We start from the raw sequence: 15,510 nt of genomic DNA on the forward strand, positions 1-15,510 counted from the left end.
ACAGCAGGCAGGAGATGAGAAGGTGTTTCCTGGCAGCAGCTGCAGATGTGCTATACAAACATTGACGCGACAGCCAAGAAAGCACACCAACGCCACTTCTTCCTCAGAAGATTAGGGGAATTTGGCATGTCTCCAATGACTCTTACCAATTTCTACTGACGTGCTGCAGAAAGCATCCTATCGGGATGCATCACAACTTGGTTTGGCATCTGCTCTGCCCAAGAATGGAAGAAGTTGCAGAGTATGCAGCCACCCACCCCCTCAAAACCATCTACATTTCACGATGCCCTAGGAAAGCAGCCAACATAATCACAGATCGCTTACCTCACCCCCCCCCCAGTCATTACCTCTTCTTATTAGTCCCATCGGGCAGAAGATACAAAGCATGAACGCATGAATTATCAGATTGATGAAAAGCTCTTTCCCGCTGTTATCAGACTATTGACAGGACCCCCCATGCTCAGGCTGTTATCCTGAGCTCCCAATCTATCGCATTGTGACTCTTGTTCTTCTTTCTACTGCACTTTCTGTGTGGCTTGTAACACTATATTCTGAACTATTTTAATTTTTTTAATATCTTTTGCACTACCTAATGTACTCATCAGGTGATGAGTCACTCATGAATTATTCACTCACTTGATCTTGCACGCAAATCAGGTGTACATTGTATCTCATTACATGAGACAGTAAAGAACTAATACCAATATTGGAAAGCCTAAATTACTCACCCTGAAGCATGCATAATAAGTTCCTTCTCTCAGCATTTCAGCTTGTTTCTCCAATCTTTTTTCTGATTTAGTGGTTACATTTTGACATTTTTTTTGTAATTTTTCTAATGTATGCAAGTTATTCCACAAAGAGGACTGTCTGTCCTCTTATATGGGTTAAAGTACGAAGATTCAGCTACCAGTGCTTCATGAAGTGGAAAAGGAAGTTCTGATTGGGTTCCAGAAATAGGCCAGGCATTTACTTAAATGCATATATTTTATAATAATAATTCAAATCATAAGCTGGGGGAACTCGGTGGGTTAACTGTGGAAGAACTGGTCAGACGATGTCCAGACGAAGATATTCAGTCTGAAAAAGAGCCTTGACCCGAAATACCGTCTGTCCATTTTCCTCCACAGATGCTGCATGAATTGTTAAAAATTCCTCCAGCTCTTTGTTTTTTTGCTTAAGATTCCAACATCTGCAGTTCCTTGCGTCTCCATAATTGAAATCACATTTGCATAAGAGTAAGAACAGGGTATTTATTCCCTTAGACGTGACCTAGCATTGATTAGATGGTGGTTGATCTGATTCCCAAATCCAATTGCCTACCTTTTATCCACAATCCCTTGGTATACTTGTGGAAACAAAGAACTGTAGAAATTGCTTTATATAAAAGGACACAAAGTTCCAACCTGAAACGTCACCTATCCATGTTCTCCAGAGATGCTGCCCGATCTGCTGCAAAGTCCAGCGCTTTGTATCCTTGGTATGCTTGTAATATAAAAAACATACAAATCTATGTCTTAAACGTTTGTGTGGGGTTATGATTGGTAAGTATGAGGAAAGGGCCAGTTGAAGAGTCCCTTAGTTCTGATAAAATGTGATGTGGAATTATGGATTACGTTTTTCAAAAAATACTTTCTGAAGGTGTTTCTATATGATATCAAGTCATCCCAAATTCTCTTCATGCTTGTCATATTTTCTTACAGGCCAAGTCAATGCAGGACAAGAGGCTTTGGATTCTTCACCTGAAGAGGCTTATTCTTGAAAATCATCCAGCCAAGATCCCTGCCAAGGTGTGAAGTAGGATAACCCTAGGTTCTCATATTCTTTAGGGACCTTTTATACTCATTTTAAAGTTACTAATCTGTTCTGGCACCAAATGCATCAAAGAGTCTGAATGTGAAAATGTGCCCGAGTTGTGTTGACAATAAGGTTTAGTTACATTTTATAGATACAGCACGGAAAGCGGCCCTGCAGACCACCAGGCCTCCATGGACCATCGATTACCCGTTCACACTAGTTCTATGTTAGACCACTTTCACATCACACCCTACACATTAGGTAGGGGCAATTTACAGAAGCCGATTAACCAAGAGACCCGCACGTTTTTGGGATGTGGGAAGAAACTAGGAGCATCCAGAGGAAAGCCATGTGGTTAAAGGGAGAACGTGCAAACTCCACACAGGTAGCACTGTAGGCCAGGATTGAATCTGGGTGTCTGTCGCTGCGAGGCAGCAGCTCCACCAGCTGCACCACTGTGCCGCACATGTTTTCTGAAATAGAGATTCACTTTGGTTCTTTGCAAGCTTAGCGTAAAACAATCCTCTAATTACTGTAAATGGTAGTTAATTACTGTTCGATAGATACTGGCTCTGACCTATGCTCAGATGAGGCAGCTGGTTCGTGTAGTGTTCCGCAGTAACCCAGTGAAATTTGACACCTTTAAACTGAATCCAAATTAATTTCAGCTGTAGGACAGAGTAATTTTGACAAGGTTCAGCATTGTAGGCTCTGGAATGTTAGATTGCATTGGATCCAAGGCGAGCTAGCCGGCTGGATAGAAAATTGGCTTCATGGAAGGAAACAGAGGGTGAAGGTGGAAGGTTGTTTTTCAGACTGGAGGCCTATGAAGTGGTGTTCCTCAGGGTTGAGTCCTAGCCCATTGCTGTTTGTCATCTATATCAATGTTTTGGATGAGAACATACCAGGCATGATCACTGAGTTTGTAAATTATACTAAAGCAGGTGTTATTGTAGATAGTGAAGATGGTTGTTAAAAATTGCAGCAGGATCTTGATCAGTTGGACAGGTGGGCTGAGGAATAGTTGATGGAGTTTAATACAGAGAAGTGTTGCATTTGAATGACAGCGAATGGCAATGCTCTGCGGATTGTGGTAGAATGGAGGGATCTACGAGTGCAGGTGCACAGTTCCTTTAAAATGGCATCACAGGTAGATAGGGTGGCACATTGGCCTTCATCAGTCAGAGTATTGAGTGTAGTAGTTGGGAGGTCATGGTACAATTGTACAAGGCATTGGTGAGACCAAATTTGGAGTATTGTGTTCAGTTTTGGTCACCCTGTTATAGGAAAGACGTTCTTAAGTTGGAAAGGATGCGGAGAATATTTATGAGATATTGCCAGGACTAGAAGGCCTGAGCTACAGGAAGAGGTTGAGCAGGCTAGGACTTTATTCCTTGGAGCACAGGAGGAAGAGGGGTGTTCTTATAGGGGTGTGTATAAGCTCATGTGAGGAATAGAAAGAGTAAATGGTAGAGTAGGGGAATTGACAGCCAGAGGACATAGGTTTAAGGTGAAGGGGAAAAGATTTAATACGAACCTGAGGGGCAACATTTTTACACAAAGGATGGTAGGTATATGGAATGAGCTGCCGGAAGAGGTAGTTGAGGCAGGTGCGATCACAATATCACAATGTTTAAACAACATTTGGCAGGTACATGGATAGGACAGGTTTAGAGGGATATGAGCCAAACGTAGGAAGTTTGGACGAGTGTAGATGGGGCATGATGGTCGTTGTAGGAAAGTTGGGCCGAAAGGCCTGTTGCCACGCTGTGTAACTGTATGAGAAGCAAATGACTTGGGTCAGACTTCAACTGCTAGTCCTCATTGAGATGCACGTACCACATTATTTATGTGAGTGAATACCTGTGTATCTAAGAACCAAGAATACACCCAATATGGTGAATAATTCTGGCTGAAATTACTGGATACTGGCCATTAGAAGATGTGGCCAGTTTTTTTGTGTGCAGAACCTGCCTCTGAGAAGGACTTTTTGTACCAATATAAAATAGCAAAGGGAACACTGGTGTATGGCGTGTAGCCTTGCCTCACTCACACTTAAAATTCCAGTCTTTAGAACAATTGCATCTGTTCTCTTGCAGATGTCACTGACAGCTATTAATCAATCGTGTGGAAATGTTATTACCTGGCTTGCAAATGACAGGTTGATCCAGATTAAGTCTTTCTGGAATCCTTGCCTTGAACCTGGTGGGAACCGCAGATTGAGTTTGCACGTAGACTAGTTATGCTGTAGGAGTGAAATCAATCTACTATGCACCAAGACCACAAGCTCTGGCGTGAACACAGGCAGAACATGGTGTCTGGAGTCTTAACTTGTTATTCCAATTTGTGAAATGATGGCTGCTAATTGCGCAGCCAACGGCAAATTATTTAGGAGACCTTTGTTCCACGTAGGATTATGTGTTTGCCGCATCCACCTGGCTATAACCTCTGGTTATAGTTTATCTAGTAATTATTTTTGTCACTAACTTGATTTATTTTAAATTCCATATTGCTGGCTCGGTGTCTGCCGTGGATAGACAAAATAATCAAGGTTGTTGCTGATACCTCTTAATGGTTTTTGGAATTGTTCACCTTTTTAAGCTTTGTTTCCATTCAAGTCTGGCCTTGTTTCCTGAGCTCTGTTTACTCACTTCAAACCCTTGCATCTCTTGTATGTTTCCGAAGGGTGGGATCTGCACAAATGTAACTATACGGCTGCTTTCAGCTGCTCCCATTTCTGACGTCAGCAACTTGCAGTTGATAGTTGGCTCAGTTTTGTTTAGTGGCTAAATAATGAATGTTTTTATTTACAGGCTAAACAAGCAATTCTGGAGATGGACGCCATCCGTAAGTATTGTTTGAATTGATTTGTTTAACGGGCGCTGCTAAATTATTGGTTGGCTTGTACTTTAACTGGATATTAATGTTGACCTAGTTTATGCATTGAAGGTGAACAAGTCCCTGTTTATATTATGCCAGAGTCACATCTGAACTGTCACACACCCTGACTGCAATACCCAACTCCCAGAATACACAGCAACACACTCTTGGGGAAACATTCTCCTTCAGAATAAGCCTTAGTTATTATGCTTGGTTGAGATCTAGCTGCAGAAAAAGAATAACCATGTCAATTGGGTGGTTCATATATTTGAATGTTAAGCACAAAAAGCTGGGAGAACTCAGTGGGTCAGACGGCATCTGTGGAAGGAATGGACAGATGGTTTCAGGTTGGAACCCTCCTTTAAACCGATGAAGGGTCCCAAACCAAAATGTCGTCTGTCCATTCCCATCACAGATAGACAATAGACAATAGGTGCAGGAGGAGGCCATTCGGCCCTTCGAGCCAGCACCACCATTCATTGTGATCATGGCTGATCGTCCCCAATCAATAACCCGTGCCTGCCTTCTCCCCATATCCCTTGATTCCACCAGCCCCTAGACTTCTATCTAAATCTCTCTTAAATCCTTATTCAGTAACTCCCCACACCAAGCATAAAGTGATTATCCTCGGCAAAGCCAACTTATCAAAACACTCAGTACCACTTTGCTAACATAAGAAAATGTTGTAAATATAGCAACAGATTACAATTAAGCTTTTTTTTTCCATGTTGATTTAAGTGCAGACCCACAGAAATAAATCAATTTGAAGAAGTTATAACCTCAAACCTTGCGCTTCATAAATCGCATGCCATATTCTATTATAAAATGGTTAATTATTTTATTTTAATACCAAATAAGGTACATGAATAGATGGTAATTGCCTAATGAGAACAATTAGACGAATATTTTCGTTACATTCAAGGGTGGACACAAAATGCTGGAGTAACTCAGGGGGACAGCAGCATCTTTGGAGAGAAGTTATGGGTGATGTTCTCAAGAGATGCTGCTTGACCCGCAGATACTGCATGATCATTCAGTTCCTCCAACACTTTTGTGTTTTGCTCCAGATTCCAGCATCTGGAGTTTCTTGTGACTCTGTACGAGTGTTTATCTGTTTGTCTCACAATCAGTCAGTAGACCCTTGTGAGTTTATCTGGTTTTAGGTATTACATTGTTCCTTTCACATTTGTGGGAACCAATTTTAGCTGCAACGGGCGCAACATGACTAAAACCTGCTTTTTATTTATTTATTTATTTATTTATTTATTTATTTAATCTCAATAACATTTTCCAATGTAGTTGGCAGATTGTAGAAGAGAATATTGGGAGGGGGAGACATAGCAGATTCTCAAGAGGACTTGGCCAAATAGGAGTTGAGGTTATGTGGTTTGGTGTGTAGTCTTCCACTGAAGTCACAGTCGCCAGTGATTGGGCAAAAAGGTGGCGGCATTAGAGTCAAGAGTTGGAGGAAAGCATATAGGATATAAGAATCGGAAGGCGTTAGTACCTTTTTTTGTCAGGGGTTGTTGGAAGGGGAGGAATGGACAGACCTAAGCAAGAGGACTAGAATGAGATTTTTTATTCTATTCTTAAGGGATTATCAAGAAGGAAACTGAATTATAAAGTGTTAAGGGCAAGCAGTCTGGACAATTTGCTTCCAGCTGTATGGAAAGAGGCCAGGCCACTTGGTGGGTCTTTTTGTTCCGCAGAGCAACAGCCGCAGCGGACTTTGCATGATATGGGGGTCAGTTGACCTACTACCTTGATTATTTTTTTTTGTCAGAACAATTCAAAGCTGATTATCCGTTTCTCCCAGAACTGGGTGTCTTCAATGCATATCTGCCCTGCGGTATGATAATGGTGTTTCCTAACTCGGATTCACTTTATGATATGAAAATAAGTATATAGGAGCAACTAGTTACCATTGAACCATTAGATTACAGATAACCATCATCATCAAAATATTATGGTCACAAGAGAGCAAGAATTAGGACAACATCAGAGTTGCTGACTAATCCATCTTGATTACCAGACGCTGAAAATTAAAAAAAACAATGGTAGAACATGGATTCAAAGTCATTTGTTTCTCTCAAGCCTGCTTTCTATATCAATTATATATAACATGTGCATATGCTCTACATATCAAATCAATTGATGTATTGATCAATTATCAATACATAATATAAAATATATATATCACACACACACACACACACACACACACACACACACACACACACACACACACACACACACACACACACACACACACACACACACACCCCCACACACACACACACACACACACACACCCCCCCCCCCCCCCCCACCCACCCACCCCCACCCCCTACCTACCTACCTCAAATCAATTTCCTGCATCCAAATATTTCTTCTTAAATTTTCACTTGAATCACTTGATGCTGTCTACTTCTCATCCAGTGGAGTTTAGTTGTTTTTTTAAACCAGGGCAGTAGTAGGCGACTAAAGATTAAGCGATCCTGGGCTCTTCTTCTGATCATGATTCAGCCACGGGTAGAAAGTGCGGTGAGTTGGTTGCAGGATAAGAACAGCACCAGGTACAACTGCAATCTGCAACTGTCGAGGGTCCCACACACAGGACCCCTGAAAAGAAGAGGGAACTATGAAAGTGTCTCTCACTTTGGTTAGTAGCTTCCATTTGGGGAGGAGAAAGGAAAGTTACAGCACCAATTTCCATCCAGTTTGTGGAATCACTATTTCCAAACATCTTTCCTTTAACTCTGTTTAAACGATACTACACTTTTTTTTTTCCTGCATGCTCCTCCTCTTAAGTTATAAAAAAAACCTGTGGTGGGGTCTAGCTTGGTACATGAGTAAAACTGGAAGGGAGAAATCAGGAGTAAATGTATTCATCACAATATTATTTCTATTGCAGATCACCCTGGTTTCCACTACAGTCCAGAGGGTGAGAGGAAGGCAGACATGGAGGATAAAATCACGCCTCGCAGAGTCCGAAGGAAGTCCGGTATAACACTGAACTCTTGCACAAAATAATGAGTGTTTGGGGTGGCTTGCATCTGTTGTTTACATAGTTAACCTGAGATGCCTTGCCACCCGTGTGCTGAGGCATGTGACTCACTTGTGTACTAGTTCCCCAAAGGCAGGAATGGGATTTCCAATGATTTGTGTCTGGAATGGGCCTCAGCTTAAAGTTGATTCTGAAGTCTTTGGAAGGCTTAGTCTTGCTACTTTCTGGCTCTGGTGAGAGGGACACCTCTGAGTCAAGTGAGACTTAAGAGGTACTGGGCAATAGTACTGCCCTCTGTACCAAAGGTCCTATAGCGAGCAAGATGGTCCACTCGACGAAAAAGACGTAGTACGGTCATGGGCAGATTCATGGGAAATTTAAGGCCCCATTTCCGTAACCGACTTCCGTCTCCGCACCAAAGATCCCATAGGATACTAATGCATTGACGGAAGCCGGTTACAGAAACATCCTCGTAAAAATAAAAGTTATTTGGTAAAAACCTTCTCCTCATTTTCAGAATTTAAATTTATTAACACAAACTGTTCCCCCGCAACGTTGATTAAACTGTGAGTCGGGTCGGGTCCGGTCCGGTTACGGAAATGGATCAAAAAAAAGGGCCACGTTCCGTTCCGTTGCATACTACACATCAGCCCATTGCATTTAGCAGGAGTGCTCTATCTTGCTCCGCTATAGGATCTTTGCTCTGTACTGTCAAATGGTTGAAAATGGTTTGTAGAGCCATGGCAGTCACCATAGTATCAAGGTACTGCCCCAAACTCATGAACTCTGTCAATTGGGTGAGTAAAGATAAAAAGTACTGTACTCTCAAATTTGCAGCATAAGCTCAAGTGGTTGGAGCAGAATTAGACCATTCAGCCCATCAAGTCTACTCTGCCATTCAATCCTGGCTGATCGATCTTTCCCTCTCACCCCATTCTCCTTCCTTCTTTCCATGACCCCTGACACCCATACTAATCAAGAATCTATCTATCTCTGCCGTAAAAATATCAATTGACTTGGCCTCCACAGTCTTCTGTGGCAATGAATTGTACAGATTCACCACAGATTCAACAGACAGCATCTTGATTTTATCAACTGTCTTGAATCAAATAATTTTAACTGGAATCTTAGAATTCAAAGTTGTATCATTTAAAAATACTTTGCATTATGGCATTAAAAAATCCTTACCTGCCCAGAAACCAGACAAGACAATTTGTCAATCTCTTTATTATTGCTGGGCCAATCTCCTGCAGCTCCCTAGTAACCTATTGCATGCAACAGCATTTGCAATCGTCAGCAGTTGACAAAAGTGTCTTTCCACCAGAATGAATGTATATAGGAATGGGCAGTAATTAACGGTCTGCCAATGATGCTACGTCCCTGGAGTGCATTTAAAAAAAATACTCCCAATGAAAGTATATGACCGTAGAAACAGCTGTACGTGACTGGGAACTTGCTACGGTTGACTGCAGATGTGGATGTGTACTGGAGCCGGTGCATTAAGTTGAATGCAAATACCTCTATTGATCCTAATTTTCTTTCTTTGCAGAACCATCAGCAAGAATGAAAACTCCCAAACAAGCGGGTCAGTAACAAAACTTCTAATTCGTTTGTTATATTGTAATCTACAGTACCTTCTGCTAAACAAGTTTACACTTGTAAGCAGTTAAATGCTTGAACATATTAAGTTGGGCCTTCTAACAATTCTTCTTTTTCTTATTGCCCTTTTCCTAATTCAGAAACAAGACAAGACAAGGTAGGCCTGTGTTTACTGATTTATTGAATCTTTTCTTTAAAAAGATGGTAAACTGGGGAGGTTAGGAATTTTTTTTATGCCATAATACAAAGTATTTTCAAATGATACATATTTGAATTCTGACATTTCAGTTAAGATTGTTTGATTCAAGACAATTCCTATTATTCAAATAGTATAAAGTAGTGGGAAAAATAAAGATGATTTGCATTTGGACTTTACTTTAGAGATGCAGCACAAAAACAGGTCCTTCAGCCCACTGAGTTTGTGCTGAGCAGCAATTACCCCAGACTAGGGACAATTTACAATTTTGCCGAAGCCAATTAACCTACAAATCTGTATGTCTTTGGAGTGTGGGAGGAAACTGGAGCACCCGGAGAAAACCCATGGTCACACGGAGAACGTACAAACTCCGTACAAACAGCACCCATAGTCAGGATCGAACCCAGGTCTCTGTCGCTGTAAGGTAGCAACTCTAAAACTGCACTACTGTGCAATGTGGAACTTTTCATAACTTCCAGCTGTGCTAAAAACTCATAATAATGCAAGAACCCCACCTGGACACTTTGAGTTGCCGATATTGAAAGCAAAGGTACACAAAAATGCTGGAGAAACTCAGCGGGTGCGGCAGCATCTATGGAGGGAAGGAAATAGGCAACGTTTCGGGCCAAAACCTTTCTTCAGACTGAAGAAGGGTTTCGGCCCGAAACCTTGCCTATTTCCTTCGCTCCATAGATGCTGCTGCACCCGCTGAGTTTCTCCAGCATTTTTGTGTACCTTCGATTTTCCAGCATCTGCAGTTCCTTCTTAAACACGATATTGAAAGCAAGTTGGGACTAAAATTTAATGGGTGCAGCTGCATCTATTTTAGAAATTAATGAGCATTCCATGTTGGTATTGAGACGCCACGCAATCCCTTAGAGATTGTAAAATCGTTGATTTTGTGTGAAGATATTTTCATGCCAAAATTTGTACTGTCCTGTGACAGTTTCTCATTTCTTTCCTCATTCTCCATTCCTCCTCCCTTCCACCGTCGTTCTTTTATTCACTGCCTCTGTCTTGCTGTGCAGCGCTCACTTGCCTGACTTTATACTGCTCTCAACACTTTGATCACTCCATACACTCTGTCTTCCCACAGCCTTGGGGGCATGAGGGGTGCGGCTTGCAAAGGAAGCAGGAAGGTGGTATAATGTAGTTGAGAAAATAAAATTCTTTGTATTTGCCCGTTCACTATCTTGATGACCTTCAAACGTCAGTGTTTTAGTCAATGGAGTATTTTGAACTGTGATCGCTGTTGCAGGAAACACCACACCCATATTCACACAGCAGGGTTTTAGAGGCGGCAATGTGATAATAGCCAGATAATGTGTTTCAAAGATAGCTGAATAATAAATATTGCTCAGTTATAGCAAAAAATAGACTAAGTGGGACCTGTTGGGTCCCATGTTCACACAGGAGGGCTGGTCCCCGTCGCAATATTCTACCTCTCCACCAATTCCAATATTGGTGGCCAGAGTGACTGGCGACCAATATTGGGGGGGGGGGGGGGGATTTCTGGAGCACTGGTATGGGTGTCGTTGGCTGCAGTGACTACTGGTCTCCAGAGGGCTAGTGTGAACATTGTGGGCCAAATGGATTCTTGGGGTGGCAGCTCAGTCCCTCAAGCCTGATGTGCTGGCAGCTCACTCACGGCTGGTGGGCTGGCAGTTGACTCGCGGCTATTCCTTGAATTTCCATTTCAAGCAAAGTGCAAGGCCATCAAATTCAAATCCATTTTCCTACCATTTCAAGCAGGGTGCAAGGCCACCAAATTCAAGTGCAGTTTCATACCACTTCTAGCAGGGTGCAAGGCCACCAAATTCAGGTTCAATTTCCTACCACTTCAAGCAGGGTGCAAGGCCACCAAATTAAAGTGCAGTTTCATACCACTTCAAGCAGGGTGCAAGGCCATCAAATTCAAGTTCAGTTTCATACCACTTCAAGCAGGTTGCAAGGCCACCAAATTCAAGTGCAGTTTCATACCATTTCAAGGATGATGCAAGGCCACCAAATTCAAATGCAGTTTCATACCATTTCATGCAGGGTGCAACGACACCACATGCAAGCAGTTTCATACCATTTCGTGCAAGGCCACCACATTCAAATGCAGTTTCATACTATTTCAAGCAGGGTGAAACCACCATAAAACCACACAGTAGACATTCAGTGTGTTCAGTTGATTCACAGCTCAGACAGAGTTGTGACCTCTCCCTCCCCCATCATGCAGAGACTGAGCCACACCCACACTTCCGGGTTTTATAATCCCTCCCATCGGAAAAGGTGTGGCCTTCATGGCGTGATTGACAGGAGAGAGATTCTCAACATTTTTTAAACACTAATAACACTTTTGTTTTTCATTGATGGGAAAACCCTCTGCACCTGATGAGAGGAGGGGAACTGAGTAAGATGGCCAAAAATCACAGCCGTAAGTGGTAGCGTTTTATCTAAAATCAATATAGTGCAAACAGGAAGTTTAGACAAACAACCATTTGCAGGCAGTGCCTTTTCACTTCAACCCAAACCCCCCAAACAACCATTTGCAGGCAGTGCCTTTTCACTTCAACCCAAACCCCCCAAACAACTATTTGCAGGCAGTGCCTTTTTACTTCAACCCAAACCCCCCAAACAACCATTTGCAGGCAGTGCATTTTTACTTCAACCCAAACCCCCCAAACAACCATTTGCAGGCAGTGCCTTTTTATTTCAAACCAACCATATTTTCATTTTCAAACCACATTAAGGGCACTCACAGTTGAGTAGACATGTGTTCAGTGTTATTCAGAGCTCAGAGAGATGGCTTCCTCCATCTTGCAGAGACTGAGTGAGGCACACCACTTCCTAGTTTTATAGTCCCTCCCCCTCCCTCCAGCAGGGGCAGCAGAGAGAATGGCAATTTAAAAAAACCCATTAACATCGCTCTGATGTTTCGTCAATGGGAAAAATCCTCTGGTCCTGGAAGGCGGAGGGGGGCTCTGAACGAGGTGGTCAAAAATGACGGCCGTAGGTGGCGGCGTTCTCTCGGAAAGCGCAGCACAGTGGGCTAAAAGCGGTCAAGATCAGACTTTTAGTAATATAGATAGATGTGCAGAGGTAGGCCATTTGGCCCTTAGAACCAGCACCGCCATTCAATATGATCATGGCTGATCATCTAAAATCAGTAGTTACACAAAAATGCTGGAGAAACTCAGCGGGTGCAGCAGCATCTATGGAGCGAAGGAAATAGGCAACGTTTCGGGCCAAAACCCTTCTTCAGACTGATGGAGGGTGGGGGGGGGGGTGGAGAAGAAAGGAAAAAGGAAGAGGAGGATCCCGAGGCTGAGGGAGAGATAGGAAGGGGAGGAGACAGCAAGTGCTAACAAAATTGGAAGAATTCAATGTTCTCCCAATTTTGTTAGCCCTTGCTGACTCCTCCCCTTCCTATCTCTCGCCTCTACTGTCTTCTATGGCAAGAATTCCACAGATTCTCTGGGTGAAAAAGCTTTTCCTCATCAGTCCTAAATGTCCTACCCCTTATTCTTAAACTGTGACCCCCTGGTTCTGGACTCCCCCAAAATCGGGAACATTTTTCCTGCATCTAGCCTGTCCAATCCTTTAAGAATTTTATATGTTTCTATAAGAAATAATCCATATAGATAATTTTCCAGAAATAAATTTTCCTTTGGATTTTACTCACCCGATCTGAGAAGAAAGTTGAAGTTTTCTGGAGTATCTAATACGATACGATAGAACTTTATTTCTCCCAGGAGGGAAATTGGTCATAAAATACAACAAGATACTTGAAACATGAAACTAAAGTGACGAGTGGAAAACCCAGGATTGGGGATGTGCAAAGATTTATTAGGGGGGGGGGGGGGGGGGGGGGGGGGGGGGGGGGGGGGGAGTCAGCCTACCCCACTGACAGAAGGGGGAGGAGTTGTACAGATCTCCTGTGGCGTTTTGTGCCAACACCACCTCTTTTATGAGTAAAGTACAAACAGTATGGGTGACTCAGATATAGGCTTTGTGGTCTGATATTTTGTGGCTTTCTTGTGTCATAAATGCTGCCATTTGAAGTTGGCATTATTTTTTAAATAACCTAGTGCACACCAACTTGGTGATAGTGACGTTATAGAGCAAAATACTTAAACTCTTTAGGATATGAGAAAAGAGGAAATGATGTTAATAAGATGGTCCCAGTCATGGTTATCCATCCATGCTGAATTTTCAGATAAATCTATGTTCAGAACTAGCTATTCTTTAAAAAATATTCAGCATTTATATCATTATTTTCTCCACGTTTCAACTTGGAGATATTCAAAGAAGTAACTTGCTTTTACGAATTGTTCCTCTATTTGGAAATTGAATGCTCGACATGAGATCTTGTTCATTCTCTCTGGTGTAAATGTACAATGAATGTTTGAACAGTGTGTGATGGATATTTCCTTCCGCCCTGACAGCGTGCAAGTGTTGAAGGATCCCTCCTTTCTCCTGTGGAATCATTATCCAATGAAACTACACCTGACTGCAAGAGCGAAGTCAATGCCCTCTCCCGTGAAGACAGTGTCAGCCAATCACAGGAGTCGTTGGAGCCGGCCTATCCAAGCGACCTCGAAGAAAGCCTCCATCTACGCACCTTGGACCAGACTGACGCTGACGATGAAGAGGAGGTTGAACAGGTTAAGAACGGCTTTATTGTTGATAATATCCAGATATTTACTCCAGCATTTTGTGTCTATCTCCGGTGTAAAGCAGCATCTGCAGTTCCTTCCAACACATATCTGATAATATCCAAGCATTCTCCTCGAGCTGTCCTATGATCTATTTTGTTGGTGATGGCTGTTCCACTGTGGGAGTCCTGTGGTTCACACTCGCTCCTATTTTATCTCACTTTCTCATCCACTTTTTACACACCAGGAGCAGTTTTACAGAGGCCAATTAACCTACAAACTTGCATGTCTTTGGGATGTGGGTGGAAACCAGAGCACCCGGAGGAAACCCACGGGGTCACAGGGAGAATGTGCAAACTCCACCCAGAAGCGCCCGAGGTCAGGATTGAACCCGGGTCTCTGGCGCTGTGAGGCACCAACTCTACCAGTTGCGCCACCGTGCCATCCCCCTTGCACTCCCTGGGTTATATTGAGGGAATGCTGTCTTGTTGGATCAACACATTAGATGAGGGTACACTATAAATGGAGATGTTATCTTCTCCCCTAGTTGAACCACAACAGATCCAAGGTCAAGGAAGAGTGGTTGAAGTGCCCCTGTGTCAGAGCCAATGCTCAGTCCTTAAGAGGTTAATTCCTGGGATGGCGGGACTGTCATTCGTTGAAAGAATGGAGCGACTGGGTTTGTATATGTTGGAATTTGGAAGGATGAGAGGGGATCTTATTGAAACATATAAGATTATTAATGGATTGGACACGCTAGAGGCAGGAAACATGTTCCCAATGTTGGGGGAGTCCATTACCAGGGGCCCACAGTTTAAGAATAAGGGGTAGGCCATTTACAATGGAGATGTGGAAAAACATTTTCACCCAGAGAGTTGGGAATCTGTGGAATCCTCTGCCTCAGAAGGCAGTGGAGGCCAATTCTCTGAATGATTTCAAGATAGAGTTAGATAGAGCTCTTAAACATATCGGAGTCAAGGGATATGGGGAGAAGGCAGGAACGGGGTACTGATTGTGGATGATCTGCCATGATCACAGTGAATGGCGGTGCTGGCTCGAAGGGCCGAAGGGCCTACTCCTGCACCTATTGTCTAATGTCTACCAACAGAACCAAAAAAAACACGAGGACTTGCATTGAAATTGATTGCCGTATTTCCTTGTTTAAGTAATTTATTGTTTACAAATTGCTGTTAGACATCCTGTTGGCTATAAATAAACCATGCTTTGTCTGCTTGCGTGCTGAGAACTTCATCCTAGTTTGCTGGTGCTAAATGTGCTATCCAACAGCTGCTGGGGCCGAACTTCGCAAGTAGAATGTGCAGCTGCTACAATGTACTGCATTTAGTGATATCACCCAAGGATGAATGTGTGCACGCAGACCCTCTCCTATA

General features: G+C 42.8%; 1 protein-coding gene across 4 annotated transcripts in view; it reads left to right on the forward strand.

Moving 5' to 3' along the window:
* Positions 1–15,510, forward strand: part of plekhg1 (pleckstrin homology and RhoGEF domain containing G1) — a 223,352-nt gene that overhangs the window by 192,048 nt on the left and 15,794 nt on the right. For all 4 annotated transcript variants that reach the window (XM_033026136.1, XM_033026139.1, XM_033026137.1 and 1 more), the window contains 6 exons: positions 1,701–1,787; positions 4,608–4,641; positions 7,589–7,678; positions 9,231–9,266; positions 9,421–9,437; positions 13,910–14,128. In XM_033026136.1, the coding sequence (XP_032882027.1) occupies positions 1,701–1,787; positions 4,608–4,641; positions 7,589–7,678; positions 9,231–9,266; positions 9,421–9,437; positions 13,910–14,128 (483 nt within the window). The remainder of the gene's footprint in view (positions 1–1,700; positions 1,788–4,607; positions 4,642–7,588; positions 7,679–9,230; positions 9,267–9,420; positions 9,438–13,909; positions 14,129–15,510) is intronic.

Source organism: Amblyraja radiata, chromosome 8 (genome assembly GCF_010909765.2).
Source record: "Amblyraja radiata isolate CabotCenter1 chromosome 8, sAmbRad1.1.pri, whole genome shotgun sequence".
Lineage (NCBI taxonomy): Eukaryota > Metazoa > Chordata > Chondrichthyes > Rajiformes > Rajidae > Amblyraja > Amblyraja radiata.